The sequence below is a fragment of the Gobio gobio genome, assembly GCF_949357685.1.
Source record: "Gobio gobio genome assembly, chromosome: 13".
NCBI lineage: Eukaryota > Metazoa > Chordata > Actinopteri > Cypriniformes > Gobionidae > Gobio > Gobio gobio.
The window spans coordinates 51,408,071-51,425,636 of record NC_137106.1 but is presented as its reverse complement, the minus strand read 5'-3'; the positions used below and the strand labels follow the sequence as shown (position 1 = coordinate 51,425,636).

Sequence of the window (17,566 nt, the reverse complement as noted above, 5' to 3'; positions counted from 1 at the left end):
AATAAAATATTATTTACTGACAACTATAGGAAACATGAATAAATGAGTAAAAGACTGAATAAAAGTAATCATAAGTCACCAACACATGAAACAAAGCTTTATTCAAATGTATTGTTCAAACTATCACACATTTACAGACGTCTCAACACAGCTGTGCCAATTCTGCAGCTTTATTTTGATGAAGCAGTTGACCACCATGGACACGTTCGCCTGTACTAGCCGTCCATCATGTCCCTCTGAACCCCACAACCCTGAAGCAAGAGTGGGAGAACAAGGACCATCTGACTGCCGCTGTGCCTGCTCTCCATCAGCATGACTACCTGTAAAACATTTAAACAGATTCAAACGCGTTACGTCAGCATACCATTTCTTGGCATATTTAATTTAATATTTTTACAATTACATGCTAATTGTATTGTAGCTTCATGACTTTTGTGGTGTAGTGGGCTAAACACTGACCTGATAAGCAGAAGGTTTCTGCTTGGATCTCCGCAGTGTGTCCTTGAGCAAGGCTCTTTACTTTTTTCCCCACACACACATTCCACCGTCACCTTGCCTTGCAGGCCCTGCTCCACCACAGAAGATCTGCAGCAAATGCACAGACATCAAGCATCAGAAAAGTGCTGAAATAACTGTTTGAAATTAAAATAAAATACAACTTAAGATTCAAATAGATTTTTTAAATAAAGTTGTATTAATTTCTGTAGTATACTCACTCAAAGCCTTTGATGACAGCCTTCCTTCAACAGCCTCTCTCCACCAGATAAACACACACGTGCTCTTCTGGCCCTGTAACATCAGACAACTTTCACGTTACCTGGATCTTAAACAACACCTTGATAAAAGCATAAAAGTTTATGTGCTCAATAGCCTTAAATGTTGAGGTAGTTGCTGATGTGTTAATGTTCCTCAATTTATCAACAGTACGAATGGAAACATAAAAAAGATAACTTATGTTTAGTTACTTAATGTCGATTTATTAACATTACTGACATCTGCAATACTTATCGAAAACGTTCCAGTCAGATGTTAAATAAACATTTAGTAAGCATCTTTGTATGGTTTATGTAAATCTACTTTGGAGACGTGTGTGTGTTACTGCGCTCATACATAATAAAATGTGTTTTTATAGCACAATCACAACTATACTGTACTGTCTGTCGTCTTTGCACCTTCAACAATTCAACTGTTTACTCTACAGTAGCACAACAAATGCGATTTTAACACAAGGAACCGTGATTTTGGTTTGTAATACTCACATTTGAATACACCCGCATCGCTTTTCTTGGTGTTGGTCATCTGCAGTCTTTACGAGAGGCTTGATCCAGACTGGTTACCTCGGGATGGGCGTCCGGAGATAAAAAAAAAACAGAAAAATACTTAGCGTAGCTGCTGTTCAAAGCATTAAGCAAAGACAATCATGTGCACTGACATAACTGGAGTACAAGGTTATGAGATGCATTATGTGAATGCCTGGCTAAAGAGATGCGTCTTTAATCTAGATTTAAACTGGAGGAGTGAGTCTTATTAGGAAGGCTATTCCATAGTTTAGCTGCCAAATATGAAAACGTTCTTCCTCCTTTAGTGGACTTAGATATCCTAGGTATTACCAGAAGCCCAGAGTTCAGTGATCTTATAGATCGTGATGGGTTATAAGGCAATAGAAGATCAGTTAAATTCACAGGAGCTAAACCATTTAGGGCCTTATAGGTCAGTAGCAACACTTTATAATTGATACGAAACCAGTGTAAGGATGTTAGAATTGGTGTTATGTGATCATATTTTCTTGACCTAGTAAGAACTCTAGCAGCTCATTTTGGTCTAATTGTAGCTTGTTTATTGAGGATGCAGGACAGCCAGCTAGTGATGTATTATTAATCTAGTCTAGAGGTCATGAAAGCATTAACTAACTTTTCCGCATCAGAGACAGATCGCATGTTCCGTAGCTTAGCGATGTTTCTGAGGTGGAAGAAGGCTGTTTTTGTAGTATTTGAAATATGATTTTCAAAAGACAAGTTGCTGTCTAATATAACACCCATGTCTTTAACTGTAGCAGATGAAGTAACAGTACATCCTTCTAAATGCAAGTTATAATCTAAGAGATTCTGTGTACCAGTTTTTGGTCAAATAAGTAATACATCAGTCTTATCTGAATTTAATAGGAGAAAATTACAGTTCATATATATTGAGAATAGCAGAGGGCCTAACACAGATCCTTGCGGCACTCCATAATTTACCAACGTTATCTTAGATTGTTCTCCATCTAAATAGACAAACTGGTAACGCTCTGATAGATATGATGCCTGTCCCTGAGTACCAGTGTAATTTTGTAGAAGATCTAAGAGTATTTTGTGATCTATGGTGTCAAATGCAGCACTAAGATCAAGAAAAACTAGTAATGTGACACAGCTTTGGAAAGAGTAATTCATTTGTGATTTGTACAGTTTGTTAATTTGAGATGTACATGTGATTTATTGAAATAAATTTGCAATAACATCTCCAGGGGATGGTGCTGGAAACCCTTCGGTGGACGGTTCTCTGACTCCGGCGCCTGGGCGACAACAATGGGCCCCTCCGGCCTCAGGCAAACGCTGGCGACTCTTCCGCTCCCTCTTGACAGATAGACAGATAGAGTCCAGTTCCTAAAGCGCACTGCCATCCGGCCTTCCAGCAGCCGGGTGAACTCCTCCAGGCGATGGCGCTGGAAACCCTTCGATGGACGGCTCTCTGACTCCTCCCCTGCCTCGTGGACGACGACGGGCCCCTTCAGCTTCAGACACCTGGAAGTGAGTCCCCCGTTCCCTGCTTCTCCTCCCTATGATAAACTCTATCTATCTATCTATCTATCTATCTATCTATCTATCTATCTATCTATCTATCTATCTATCTATCTATCTATCTATCTATCTATCTATCTATCTATCTATCTATCTATCTATCCATCTCTGTCCGTCTATCTATCTATCTATCTATCTATCTATCTATCTATCTATCTATCTATCTATCTATCTATCTATCTATCTATCTATCTATCTATCTATCTATCTATCTATCTATCTATCTATTAGGTCTGTTGCAATTGGTCGATACAATCAGCTACGTCGACGCTGTTAATTAGTCGACGTCAATATTTTTAGTCGACTGGGTAAGTTGGGAACGATATGAAGTAATAAGAGCAGTATTTCTTAATCTGCGTCGATGTGTGACAGCAGGAGTGAGTGTGTGTGTGACAGCAGGAGTGAGGACGATGTGTGTGTGACAGCAGGAGTGAGGACGTGTGTGTGACAGCAGGAGTGAGGACGATGTGTGTGTGACAGCAGGAGTGAGGACGTGTGTGTGTGACAGCAGGAGTGAGGACGTGTGTGTGAGCTCTGCTTCCACCGTTCACTAAACAATGGAAGCAGAACAGTCGAATATATACGAGCAGCTCAGGAAAAAGAAAGCAGCAGAAAAGTGTGGCGCGGCCGGGACGTGTTCATGCTGCCGAACTCTCTGTAAAAATGCACGCCCTGGCGAGTATTCGGGTTAACGCAGTCGGATATGTCTTTAGTGAACGCATACAGAGTTGAGTGAAAAATCGGGTATTACAATGAATTTGGTCCATGCAGCTCTTAAAGGGCCGGACCTCATATTCTGTGTGAAAGGGCAGGAACATGCCGGACAAGTGAGTTTATAGGGTTTTTTAACCCTAAAAGAATGATAAAACAATGAATAGTAAGTTCTGTCATATTACTCAATTACTTTTACTGTTTTTTGCCAAAGTATCAATTCGGTGTCGGTATTGAGGTATTTTAGTCTGGTATCAAAGTCATAATTTTGGTATCTTGACAACACTATTCTATAAAAAAAGTATTTGCTGATATTCTCTTTTTTTGTTATATTGGTTTACAAATTTGTACCTTTTCACATTTTTTCTCTTTTAGTTTTACATTTTGTCAAAGGCTTGTTTACATTTATATGTTTTATAGGACACTAATGAAGGCCAACGGTGCAAGTTAAATTAAATGTTTTTAACTAAAATTGTTGAAAATTATCGTGATAAATTAGTCGATAGATTAATCGATAAATTAGTCAATAGATTAGTCGATATAAAAATAGTCGTTAGGGGCAGCCCTACTATCTATCTATCTATCTATCTATCTATCTATCTATCTATCTATCTATCTATCTATCTATCTATCTATCTATCTATCTATCTATCTATCTATCTATCTATCTATCTATCTATCTATCTATCTGTCTGTCTGTCTGTCTGTCTGTCTGTCTGTCTGTCTATCTATCTATCTATCTATCTATCTATCTAGGAGGAGCAGGGAACGGGGGACTCACTTCCAGGTGTCTGAAGCTGAAGGGGCCCGTCGTCGTCCACGAGGCAGGGGAGGAGTCAGAGAGCCGTCCATTGAAGGGTTTCGAGCGCCATCGCCTGGAGGAGTTCACCCGGCTGCTGGAAGGCCGGATGGCAGTGCGCTTTTGGAACTGGACTCTATCTGTCTATCTGTCAAGAGGGAGCGGAAGAGTCGCCAGCGTTTGCCTGAGGCCGGAGGGGCCCGTCGTCCCCCAGGCGCCGGAGTCAGAGAGCTGTCCACCGAGAGGTATCCAAACGAGGAGGAGTTCGGTGGATTTCACCCAGGTGATTTTTTTCTCTCTCTCTACCCTCTGTCGCTTCTCATCCTTCCATCTCCTTTTCTCTCACCTTGTCTGTCTTTAATCCTGGGTGCTGGAGAAGGCACCAGAGGAGGCTGGAGTCCCCCAGAGATGCGTGGCACTGGTCTTTTTCCGATCTGCAATAGAGACGTGATTTTTAAGTTAGTCACACTATGGATCCATGTCACAATATTTGATGAGCAAGACAAAAGTATGGGGTATGTAGTGCTGGTTCTGTGTGGCCCTTACCATTTTCGGTGGAGGAGGAGCAAAAGCTCTCTCCAGTCTTTTCTTCCTCCGTTCCGCAAACCATGCATCCACCTCGAGTTTTTTATTTTCCCTCACACTGTAAAGGAGGGAGATTATCAAAAGATCACACAAACCATACAATTATAATAGCCACTGATGATCATCACAGTAGCTTTATTGCTTTGTGTCACGAAGACATGTATTTTTATATCTTACGTGTTAGCATAGGCTTTAAAAAGCTTCTTTCTTATTTCGCAGCATCTCTCAGGCGGCATGACTTCCATCTTGTCATAAAGCCATTCGTCCAAATCTTCCAGCATTTCTATTGCTACGCCAGCGCGACGGCGTAAGGTCTCCTTGTAAAACGCAGAGAGCTGCTGACTTAATTTTTGGATCTGGTGAGGCAAAAGCAAAACGATGAGATAAACTGTAAATGACTATACGGCTGTTCTCCATTGGTTTGGCTCATTTCTTGAAACAGAAATTACATTCTCAAAACAACATGGACAAACCTCCAAACCACTTCGCAATTGTTCACAACAGAATAGCATTTCTCATTCATTTCATCAAATTGCAAATGTCTAAGTACATGTCTCAGTGTCTCAGTACATCTTTGCAAATGATTAAGTACAGGTAGCCTACATTTAGCACAATTTCCAAGTGAATAGATCTTGTTGATCTAAACTGATTGTTGATTCTCAGTCAAATGGTTGTTCGCTCCAAAACGTGTCAGCGTCATTTCATCGTACAAGTCATCACATGCACAATTGTCAAAATTAGTCAAGAACATAATACCATGAATACCATATATAAATCCCTTGGAACATTTGATAAATGTATTACAGCAATTGACAGTGCTGTATTTCACACATCTCAGATGACCAATCAAACGGTATGTTTACTTGCACCTGCCCAAGTAAATGAACAAGGGCAACTGCCTGCTCAAGGAAGAGGAAGAGTGAGGATGAGAGGGGAAGTGGGTAGAGAGGGGAAAAGAGGGGAAGGGGGATGAGAGGGGTAGAGAGGGGAAGGGGGGAAGTGGGTAGAGAGGGGAAGAGAGGGGTAGAGAGGGGTATAGAGGGGAAGGGGGGATGAGAGGGGAAGTGGGTAGAGAGGGGTAGAGAGGGGAAGGGGGATGAGAGGGGAAGTGGGTATAGAGGGGAAGAGAGGGGAAGGGGGATGAGAGGGGTAGAGAGGGGAAGGGGGGATGAGAGGGGAAGTGGGTATAGAGGGGAAGAGAGGGGAAGGGGGATGAGAGGGGTAGAGAGGGGAAGGGGGTAAAGAGGGGAAGAGAGGGGAAGGGGGGATGAGAGGGGAAGTGGGTAGAGAGGGGAAGAGAGGGGTAGAGAGGGGAAGAGAGGGGTAGAGAGAGGTAGAGAGGGGAAGGGGGGATGAGAGGGGAAGTGGGTAGAGAGGGGTAGAGAGGGGAAGGGGGATGAGAGGGGAAGTGGGTAGAGAGGGGTAGAGAGGGGAAGGGGGGATGAGAGGGGAAGTGGGTAGAGAGGGGAAGAGAGGGGAAAAGAGGGGAAGGGGGGATGAGAGGGGAAGTGGGTAGAGAGGGGTAGAGAGGGGAAGGGGGAATGAGAGGGGAAGTGGGTAGAGAGGGGATGAGAGGGGAAAAGAGGGGAAGGGGGGATGAGAGGGGAAGTGGGTAGAGAGGGGTAGAGAGGGGAAGGGGGGATGAGAGGGGAAGTGGGTAGAGAGGGGAAGAGAGGGGAAAAGAGGGGAAGGGGGGATGAGAGGGGAAGTGGGTAGAGAGGGGAAGTGGGGATGAGAGGGGAAGTGGGTAGAGGGGTAGAGAGGGGAAGTGGGGATGAGAGGGGAAGTGGGTAGAGAGGGGAAGTGGGGATGAGAGGGGAAGTGGGTAGAGGGGTAGAGAGGGGAAGGGGGATGAGAGGGGAAGTGGGTAGAGAGGGGAAGGGGGTAGCGAGGGGAAGAGAGGGGTAGAGAGGGGAAGAGAGGGGAAGGGGGGATGAGAGGGGAAGTGGGTAGAGAGGGGTAGAGAGGGGAAGGGGGGATGAGAGGGGAAGTGGGTAGAGAGGGGAAGAGAGGGGAAAAGAGGGGAAGGGGGGATGAGAGGGGAAGTGGGTAGAGAGGGGAAGTGGGGATGAGAGGGGAAGTGGGTAGAGGGGTAGAGAGGGGAAGTGGGGATGAGAGGGGAAGTGGGTAGAGGGGTAGAGAGGGGAAGTGGGTAGAGAGGGGTAGAGAGGGGAAGGGGGGATGAGAGGGGAAGTGGGTAGAGAGGGGTAGAGAGGGGAAGGGAGGATGAGAGGGGAAGTGGGTAGAGAGGGGAAGTGGGGATGAGAGGGGAAGTGGGTAGAGAGGGGAAGTGGGGATGAGAGGGGAAGTGGGTAGAGAGGGGTAGAGAGGGGAAGGGGGGATGAGAGGGGAAGTGGGTAGAGAGGGGTAGAGAGGGGAAGGGAGGATGAGAGGGGAAGTGGGTAGAGAGGGGTAGAGAGGGGAAGGGAGGATGAGAGGGGAAGTGGGGATGAGAGGGGAAGTGGGTAGAGGGGTAGAGAGGGGAAGAGAGGGGAAGGGGGGATGAGAGGGGAAGTGGGTAGAGAGGGGTAGAGAGGGGAAGGGGGGATGAGAGGGGAAGTGGGTAGAGAGGGGTAGAGAGGGGAAGGGAGGATGAGAGGGGAAGTGGGGATGAGAGGGGAAGTGGGTAGAGGGGTAGAGAGGGGAAGTGGGTAGAGAGGGGAAGAGAGGGGAAGGGGGGATGAGAGGGGAAGTGGGTAGAGAGGGGTAGAGAGGGGAAGGGGGGATGAGAGGGGAAGTGGGTAGAGAGGGGTAGAGAGGGGGAAGGGAGGATGAGAGGGGAAGTGGCTTTGGATCAAAAAATCAGACAGAAAATATATTTCACAATATTCTGCATAATTATAAAAGTTCGAGTAGTATTGCATTATAAATATAATCTATTATGAGAACACCCAACATGGTATAAATAACACAGATAAGCCATATATTGTCGCGATTGTGTTTATTATCTTCAAACTTGTCTATCTGCATGTTAGTCTAACATTGTTAGAGCAAATTCTGGAAGCTGTTTATGTCAATGTCACATGGTGATACCATGTGACATTGACATAAACAGCTTCCAGAAATCGATCAATGAATATGAAAACCGTCTGTACCTTCTGAAGATAGTAATACGAGCGTTAGCTGCTCTCATTCATAAAAAACTCTTCATACTGGCAGCCGAAGGGCGCTCCGTGCACATGTAGTCCATATATAGCACGCATGAAGATGATATCTTCTTCATGAGTGCTATATATGGACTACATGTGCACGGAGCGCCCTTTTTTATGAATGAGAGCAGCTGACGCTCGTATTACTATCTTTAGAAGGTACCGACGGTTTTCATATTCATAACTCCTGACACATATTAACAAATTACGGTCACTATATGTCTTTGAGAATAAAACAGAGGTCAAAAATGGAAGCTTGAGTCTTAGATCTTTTAAATGATGTATAGTTTGTCAAGGTAATTACTTACATCTGACAGTCATTTTGAGCTAATTTAAACAAAGAAAGCTTCAGTGCGCCTCATTGCACGATGTGTTTGTTTGAGCTGATGTGTGTGTGGGTGTCGCCTCAGTATTTGAATCTCAATAGAGCGCGCGCTTCGTGGGCGTGGTCGCATTAACGTATAATGAACCGCTCAGGAACGACTGACAACGCTCTGCTTTCAAACGGATTACATAAACACAGAATATTTGTTTTTGATTTGGTTTACAGTGTTTAAAACCTGACATTTCAGCGTTTCTTTTGACTTATGGCTCATGTTTGTCAGACAAGTATTCAATAAGCTAGAGGTCATTTTCTGAAGACTATCTGAATGAACGTCTTTGACAGAGAGGCTGCAGATCGCGCATCGTGTTTGATTTCTGTATTTTGCAAAAATCACAACAATTTGTTTTTATTGTGACTGTACTAAAAAAAAATTGAAACTTAACAGATTATAATGATGTATAACACTTGCCTGAATGAAAAAAAAACGACTTAGAGTTATTTGAGTCTCTTTGGCATTGATAAGAAAAAAGCAAGCCAATCATGCCGGCTTGATTGCCGACTCGAGAGGGTTAAATGAGAAGGAAATTTAGTTTTGGCACATGAGTGAACTGTTTTGGGAGAGGTATGAGCTTTTGCAGATGAACCATGGTGTTGTGCTGAACCATCCACGTTGTTTTGGCAAAAGCACCAAGAGTGATGAGAACGTCCGGTCTGTTTCAAGAAATGAGCCAAAGCGATTGAGAAAGATCTTTGCCATTTTGGTGGCACTGACTATTTATATGGGAAAGGAATTTAGTTTTGAAGCAGGCGTGAACAGTTTTCGGAGAGATATTAGCTTTTGCAAGTGAGCTATAGTGTTGTGCTGAACTGTAAGACCGTTTTGCCAAAGGATCTTACAATTTTGAGAGTGTAATTTCTGTTTCAAGAAATGAGCCAAACCAATGGAGAAAAACTGTAAAACATTTGGATGCGGCGTGGTGGTGTGATGGCTTTAGATGGGACACGATGTGCTTACCGTATTTCTTAAATCGATTTGGTCAGATTTGTGCGACTCCGTGTTTTCAATTTTAATTTCCATCAGTCTTATGGCTTTACGGTTCTCTGCCTCCTTTTTGTTCCTCGAGTATAACTGCTTTATAAAGTTGTCTATCTTCTTCTTGCTGCACAAAAACACACAAGACAAAAAGATGGTCAAACACTGTTACTGTCTTCAGTTCCCAGATTTCCCACCGATTGAGAGTGTGTAGAACACATGGTTGTGCACAAGAAACATACATCTTTTCCTTTTCGTCCTGATAGCGGTCCAGTTCATATTCATGGTCTTTCATTAAGTGCATATACATCCACCCTAAGTGCCGTTCAAAGTCCTGTTCTTCAGCAGGATCACTGACGACTTCACTGACACTGTAACAGAGATGAAGAATGTTATCAGAAGCAGTTTCTTCACTGTGCATATGCAACATCATACATTAGGGGTGTAACAATACATCGCTTTTTTATATCTCGATATACGATGTAAATTATATGATTCGCGTTATAGAGTTGTTTTATCCAAGGCTCAGCTGTGTTTATAAGGTATAATTCAGAAATGTAAATCCTGTCATCATCTACTCACCCTCATGTCGTTTCAAACCAGTACGATTTTCATTTAACTTCAAAACACAAATGAAGATCATTTTCAAGAAACCAGAGAAAGATTTCTGTCCCTCCATTTAAAGTCCATTCCTCTCAAAAAGATCCAAAAAATGTCATGAATGTCTCATGAACCCTCACCGGTCAAACAACGCTCGCTCAAATCCCTCAGACATGACATTTATCAGTACTGTAGCCGACTATACTTGTTGTAGCCATTACACAATGTATTTTGCTTTATATTTATGTTTAAATATAATGTTATTTTTTGAGATGTTCCGATACCCTTTTCCCCTTCCCGATACCGATTCCGATACCTGGGCTCAGGGTATCGGCCGATAGCGAGTACTGATCCGATACCTGGGTGTGTATCTGTATATACACAGCTGTATTCACTACTAGCCCTGTATGAACTGCTAGAATTATTTTATGGTGTGCTTCAGATTTATCCCTTAATAAAACATGGTAAAAAACATTTAAAAAGTGAACTACTGTATTTATTACAGTATTTGTATTATCTGACATGCATTTGACAGCAATATTATTTATTTTTCTTAAGTGAAGAAGAACTTCAAATGCAGTCACAAATCTAACACTGCAAACTGAAAAAGGTATTTTAGTTTTACAATATAACTGTATAAAAAACAGTATAATAAATGTAGGAATATAAAAAAATTATATATTAATCAGAAAATAATCTCTTTACAACCTTCTAGGCATAACTATTATTATTACATAAAAACGCAGTAAATCTACAGTAGGCTACAACAGTAGCCTAACATATTCTGAAAATTTCTTCACGTTAAACCGAAACTTTTATTTTGACGGGTTGCCGTGAACACCTTTGAGTGTCTGTGTTCATGATATGACACAGTAAATTCTCATGAAGTGACGGTTTATGGGTTTGTGTCCTCATATAGTGCCCATAGACTGTAAAAACGCACGTAGAGGTAGAGAAACTGGGGGAGGACAAAGACAGCAAGCGAGTGTCACGCGCGTGTGTGTGTGTGCGCGGGCGCCCGCCATCCTCACAGAGACGAAATACTGCTAAACAGCGGACATACTGCTAATGCTTTTTCATTTCTTCTTCGCTGCTCTAAACGGGTTGCTTGTGGCAACACAGCACAACTTCCTGTGTTTGCAATGCATTCTGAACAGCGAAGAAGAACCGCGCAGTGGTTAGGCAAAGCTCGCGGTCATAATAACTAGGTCTTGTTTAAGAAAATGGTATCGGATCGGTACATGGGTTGAAGTACTCGCCGAAACCGATGCCAGAATTTGTTGTGGTATTGGGGATATTTCCGATACTAGTATCAGAATCAGAACAACTCTAGTTTTTTTTTAAATTTCATCTGATTATGAAAAGTGCAAAGATGCACTTAAGTTTTGTTTTGTAGAAAGCCTTTCTTTAAAGTGAATTTCGTTTAGTATAAATTGTGTCTTAATTTTAATCAATGTTTCCTCAGCCAATTGCCTGGATTTAATAAATAAGAAGCAAATCGGCTATAGCAGACAGCAATCTTGACATGGAGGCGCGGGAGCGATCACGATTGTTCTTGAACATCTCATAAATAAACCCAAACTCAGCCTCACAGACATGAGAAATGTGTGTATAGAACGCTTGAAGTGTCCCCTTTTAAACGAAACAATTCTAAACGAAAATAAATCTTTAATCATAGCGCAGTGTTCCCGCGAGCAGCTCATGACTGGCGTCTCAGAGCGGTTCTGTTCAGATGCTGCACTTCATCAGTTTAGCACACATCTCTAATGGTAAATGGTAAATGGACTGCATTTATATAGCGCTTTTAACAGACCTACGGCCATCCAAAGCGCTTTACATTTGCCTCACATTCACTCATTCACACACCGACGGCGGTACACATTTGTTGTAGTATTAATTCTTACTTTGCTAAAAAAAATATATTATTTCTGATTCAGGCATAGCTTTCTGCCCATTCAATTAGGCTAATAAAATAATGATTAAAAAAACACAAATGCTTGATCAAGGCAGAGAACCTAAACTCTACTTTCTTGTGATTAGATCTGTGACTGACTGCATTGATCATCTGAAGCGCACACACACTCCTCAAAGTGAAAGCGCAAACATCATTTAAATCACCAGATCACATCTAGTTTTAGTAATATAATTATTCGAAGAATTTGAGATGGTTTATTCTTATAAAAACAGGAGTGCGCACGGATGAACGTTTCAGTGACATTACTAGGGCTGTAATCTCCCAGTCGATTAGTCGATTTTTAGTCGATACGTTCTGGCTCGACCAAAATTCTGATTGGTCGATTTTTTGCCGCGTTCATTTAATCAGTTTTGCCACGCCGCGTTCATTTCATCAGGTGGAAAGCTCTAATTGCTAATGGGGGTGTTTTCAGAGCACCCCTGTTTCAAAGGTAACAGTCTGCCTTCAGATCACCCCCATTGTTTTCACTTCTTTTGGATTAGCCCAACCAACTGGCGAAGAGAAGTCTCTCGCTGGTCCTTTGTTTTTCATTCCTCGCTGGCTCAAACGCACACCCATAGCGGTAAACTTGAGGAACGCCCATCAACATACACATGAGGGGAAGCGTCACAACACCGCGCTAAGTGGATCTGTACTGTCAGTTTTACCGCGTTCATTTCATCAGGTGGAAAGCACTAATGGGGGTGTTTTCAGAGCACCCCTGTTTCACAGGTAATAGACTGTCTTCAGAACACCCCCATTGTTTTCACTTCTTTTGGATTAGCCCAACCCACTGGAGAAGAGACATATTGAAGAAGGCTAGTTTTCTGTATATTAACGTTATTTATTTAATGGTGAGAGCGTTTTTTCTGCTCTTGTTTAATAAATATTCATTTTTTATTAAAGTGGACGTGCCTTTTGTGTTTAAGAGTAAAAGCTTTATGTTAATAGTCTACTCGTGTCTCAGCCGCAAAGCTGAACTCATGTTCACAGAGCGGCTGAAATGATACTGTCTGTCAGTTATTATAATACATATGACAAAAACAATTGTCTAAATGATGTTGCATATTCCTCAAAAGTTCTTGTGATGATATCTAGTTGACAACATAGCCTATGATTTACGAAAATATTGTACTATGATATTGCGCAGGTGCACGTGATGCAACGCTGTCAGAGCCTCATTTCAGTGCAAAGTAATCTGGTCAAAAACTATTTAATATACTGCAAATAGCCTACTAGTTTTTTATGTTTATTTATAATTCATTTAGGCAGACAACAAGGCTACCAAGTACTGCGCACAGTGCGCAACTTTTTTTTCCTAACGTAATTTTTAGTCGAAAATTTCAGGACTTCAGTCGACCAAGATTTTCTTTGGTTGATTACAGCCCTAGACATTACTACATTAACCACTATATGTAGTGTTGAATATAATACATAGTAATGCAATGGGGGAATATTTGTTTGTCCTGATAATAATATAATAACAATAATATCATTTAAATAATAATTTAAAAAAACATCTCTTCTTTATTTATACCGCGATAAATATTGCATTGAGAGTTTAGTCTCAGGCGTTTGCATGGAATCGTGACACAAGTGCATCGTTACAGAGTTATACATATGCAAAACATCCATTGTGCACATTGGCATGACAGTGCTTACCTTTCCAACGCTTGTGGTGACTTTTCCCACGCTTGTGATGACCTTTCCCACGCTTGAGATGACCTTTCCCAGGCTTTAAGCTCTTCCATGTCTTCTACCGTTTCTTTTTGTGCTATGGTAAAAAACTCAGCTCTGAAACATGACGAAATAAAAAAAACAATAAATCAGTGTCTGGCAACCAAAACTGAAACAAATTAACATTTAAAAGTACTTACATTAGTTCGGCCTCCAGGTCAATCGTCTTGCTTCCTGGTGTTTTCTGAGACATCTGATCGGCCACTCCGGAGTCCTCACACTTTTCCGAGCTAATATAATGAAATAGCTTGGGAAGTGCGTACCGTTTTCCTGTTTTTATCTCTAATCTTTCAATATGAAAAAAGTCCCGAATCTGGAGAGAGAATTACAAAAACATCAGCTCGCGTGTTGCATTTTATCACACATTGCTGTGTGCTGACTTTACTGAAAAAAAAATCATATCAAAAACAAATACAGTTTCTTTCAAGATTGGCAGAATTATTTGTGCATTATTCACCACTTCCAGCTGTTTCAGGGGGTCATCAATTTCCGGGTGGCTACAGTCCATGATCTTATCAAACGTATCCTGAACCCAGGACTTGATAATATAATCATGGCGGTTCTGGAACTGAAGTTCACTAACTTCCCTTTGCTGTAGAACACATGAATAGTAAGTGATCTTAAGAGACAGAACTGTACAGAAGACATCAGTGAGTCTTTTTGTCTATGTAAATGTATGTGTGTATTTACCAAATCTCTTAAATTACACGATAATCTGAACATCTTATCCTCTTGTGCTGCTACCCTCCACTGGGAATGTGTGTTCTTCGAAGTAATTTCATTGAGGACAGACCTCATTTCCTCTAACTCCTTCTGCATTTCATTCTGCCGATTTAAAATACTCTTCTCTATGTTACTAAAAACTGCACTCCTTGGAACCTTTCTTTTAGGCACATTGATGCTCTCTTCTTCTCTGCCCTTTTTTTTTCTGTCCTTTTCTTTTCGGCCCTTTTCTTTTCGGCCCTCTTCTTCTCTGTCCTTTTCTTCTCTGTCCTTTTTTTTTCTGTCCTCTTCTTCTCTGCCCTCTTCCTCTTCTTTCACTTTCATACCCGGTAAATACATCTGAGAAACAACAAGTGAGAAAGGTTAGAAGAGAACATATGCTACACACAAATGAAAAACCTAATGCACACAATTTACAAGCAGTAGATATATTTCATATGTGACCCCGGAGCATAACACCAGTCCTGCGTCTCACGGGGATATTTGTGGCAATAGCCAACACTTCATTGAATGGGTCAAAAAAAAAATTTATTTTACGCCAAAAAATCATTAAGATATTAAGATCATGCTCCATGAAGATATTTTGTACATTTCCTACCGTAAATATATCACAAATGTATTATTAGTAGTAATATGCATTGCTAAGGACTTCATTTGAACAACTTTAAAGGAGATTTTCTCAATTTTTAGATTTTTTTACACCCTCAGATTTTCAAGTGGTTGTATCTCGGCCAAATATTTTCTTATCCTAACAAACCATACATCAGTTGAAAGATTATTATTTTTTAAAATTTCATTATGACTGGTTTTATGGTCCAGGGGTGACATTAGGGCTGAAACAATTCCTCAAACTTTCGGATTCAGCTCATCTCAAGATCCGAGACTGCATGATTATTGCTCAGTAGCGCGACCCGTTTAGCGATAGCATCACGCTTACCACGGACAATTTGAATAATTGTAATGTGACAATCGGGTGCGGATCTAGAGAAAATCATATGCGGGTGGATGGTTTGTTTTTAACAGCAGATTCGGTGACGTTAGAGCTGATCCGCGCATCTCTACTCTTATTCTTGTTCCAAGTTTCCTTCCTGTCCAATCATTTTTGTTTCTTACAAAAGCCACAAAGCCTTCAGAAGACAGTAAAGGCTTGTGTCATACCTGAGCTGAAGCTGAGACTTGAAAGTTAAGTTCACAACATAAATGCATGTTTAGCCATTATTATCATCTATATTACTATTATATTGATTTATAGGTTGAAGGTTTTGTTTTAGGTTCTACTATGTATTCCTTTTTAAAGTAATTTGAAATTGATTTTTATATATTTTTTATTCATATATTTGTATTTGCATTTTGAATATAATATGGCAATTGAATGCACTAAATTGGTTTAGTTTTCACAGATATTAATGTATGCAATTTCAGCAATAATACTTAAACTTTTTCTATTTCCAAGGAAACAAATTAGTTGTTCATTTTAAGATGCACGTCTAATTTTCTCTTGTATATTTAGTATTGCTCTTTAATAATGAAAAAGTACTTCTTATCCGATTACGCGATGGAATAATTGGTAGAATACTCGATTACTAAAATAATCGATAGCTACAGCCCTAGGTGACATATTACAAAATGTCATATTCATTTGAACGGGAACAATCAGAATATACAAAATTCACTTACTTCATCCTCAACATTGATGCCGAGAATTGATTTTGTTGGATCCCGTTCTGCATAAAACATCAGATTTATTTCATGTTAATATGGTACTCATAAAGGAACTTATGCTTACTTCATACTCAAGTGATATGTTTTAAATTCAAATTTTACATACCGGTTTGGCGAGGGCCAAAGCTGGGAGGACGTGTGAAAGACTTTTCACTCATGAGAACTTTGTTCCGCTGCGGAGTGAGCTCCTGTTGATGATAAATGAGGATAAACACCATAATACTATGCTCAACATACAGGGTTAGGATTTCATGAAGGTAAATTTAAGACCTTTTTAAGACCTATTAACAAATGTAAAGAATAAAACGAAGGGAACACAACATCAATGTGTTCTCTAAATGTAGATGTTTAAGGAGAAACACTTCCAACAGATATCTGTCACTTTTTCATTCATTTGACTAAAAAAAGCATGAATGGTTTTGCTCAGAACCACTACAATATGGAAATAACTTTTACTGCCCCTTCTGATCACACTGCAGAAAGTGATTTCTCTTTTTCCAGCAAAAATACTGTATCTAAAGATGTGAAGTTTTCTGTGAAGTTTGTGACTAAAACAAGAACTCAGAAAAATCAGCTTCATTTAGAGATTTTGACAGATATTTGATGTTGTTTTAACCCCTTAACTGTCACTGACGGACGGGACGCCTGGCGCTCTTTTTATTTTTAGCGCCTTTTTTAGCGTCTTTTTTTCATATCATATTTTAGTAGTCTAATTATCATAAATTAGGTATCATTCGAAAGCTTACGAACTCAAAATTCATCTTGTGAAAACCGTTTTAAAATCGGACGTTGCATTACCATGGAAACAGTATTCTAAATTCTTCTAGCGGGCTCCTCCCCCAGTGGGCGGTGTCAGGTTTCATATTACAAAATTAATTTGAACTACTTTATAATAAAAATATTTTCTAATCTTGACAAAACACATTTCGTCGGAAAGGTCTGAGTCTCAAGGTTCCATATTTGGTTACTGTTTTGTGCTGGAGTGACATTTGGACAGAAATTTACAGGAAAATACATCATAAAAACAATCAATGGAATGTGTTTGACACCCGGTGGCTGTTTTTGGTACAGCGCCTAAACAAAATCTCATGGGGACTTTTTGAATTTTTGTGATATCAACTTCAAATTTGGAACACAACTTGTTTAGACATATGGCTTTTATTTTATAGTAATTAAAGCTACACTATGTAACTTTTCCGTCCACTAGAGGTCGCCTGTTCAAAACAAAGGCGTAGTTTGATGACGGCACGTTTGAGCGCAGAATCTCGGGACATGTGGTCTTCACCTCACAGCCGGTGGGAAACAGTCAGGATAGGACTCGGGCAGAAATCATGTTCATGGATGCGATTATTAACATTACTGTAGTGAAGCAGAGCAGGAGCGAGTGTTGT

General features: G+C 40.8%; 1 protein-coding gene across 2 annotated transcripts; it reads right to left on the bottom strand.

Annotated features, from left to right (window-relative positions):
- LOC307136588 (uncharacterized protein) lies at nucleotides 1-14,406 on the bottom strand. Of its 2 annotated transcripts, none has more exons than XM_079833773.1 (12): nucleotides 14,188-14,361; nucleotides 13,871-14,043; nucleotides 13,656-13,787; nucleotides 9,682-9,810; nucleotides 9,422-9,566; nucleotides 5,110-5,288; nucleotides 4,894-4,990; nucleotides 4,564-4,781; nucleotides 1,260-2,579; nucleotides 717-789; nucleotides 460-585; nucleotides 1-320 (listed from the first exon to the last, which is right to left on the bottom strand). In XM_079833773.1, exons 1-8 carry the CDS (start codon nucleotides 14,236-14,238, stop codon nucleotides 4,650-4,652), a joined length of 1,038 nt encoding a protein of 345 aa, XP_079689899.1. In that variant the 5' UTR covers nucleotides 14,239-14,361; the 3' UTR covers nucleotides 1-320; nucleotides 460-585; nucleotides 717-789; nucleotides 1,260-2,579; nucleotides 4,564-4,649. The 2 variants fall into 2 exon arrangements, with proteins under 2 accessions (XP_079689899.1, XP_079689898.1); XM_079833772.1 differs by having other exon boundaries at nucleotides 77-320; nucleotides 1,260-2,551; nucleotides 4,664-4,781; nucleotides 14,188-14,406.
- Nucleotides 14,407-17,566: the final 3,160 nt, after the last annotated feature.

Bases quoted from the DNA above. Each gene is read 5' to 3' on its own strand.
- LOC307136588 (XM_079833772.1), bottom strand. From the start codon at position 14,238: ATGGACTGTAGCCACCCGGAAATTGATGACCCCCTGAAACAGCTGGAA. The intron at 14,044-14,187 runs GTGAATAATGCA...TTCTCTCTCCAG, and splicing joins CCCTGAAACAGCTGGAAGTG to ATTCGGGACTTTTTTCATAT. The intron at 9,567-9,681 runs GTATGTTTCTTG...GTTTTTGTGCAG, and splicing joins CAGGACGAAAAGGAAAAGAT to CAAGAAGAAGATAGACAACT.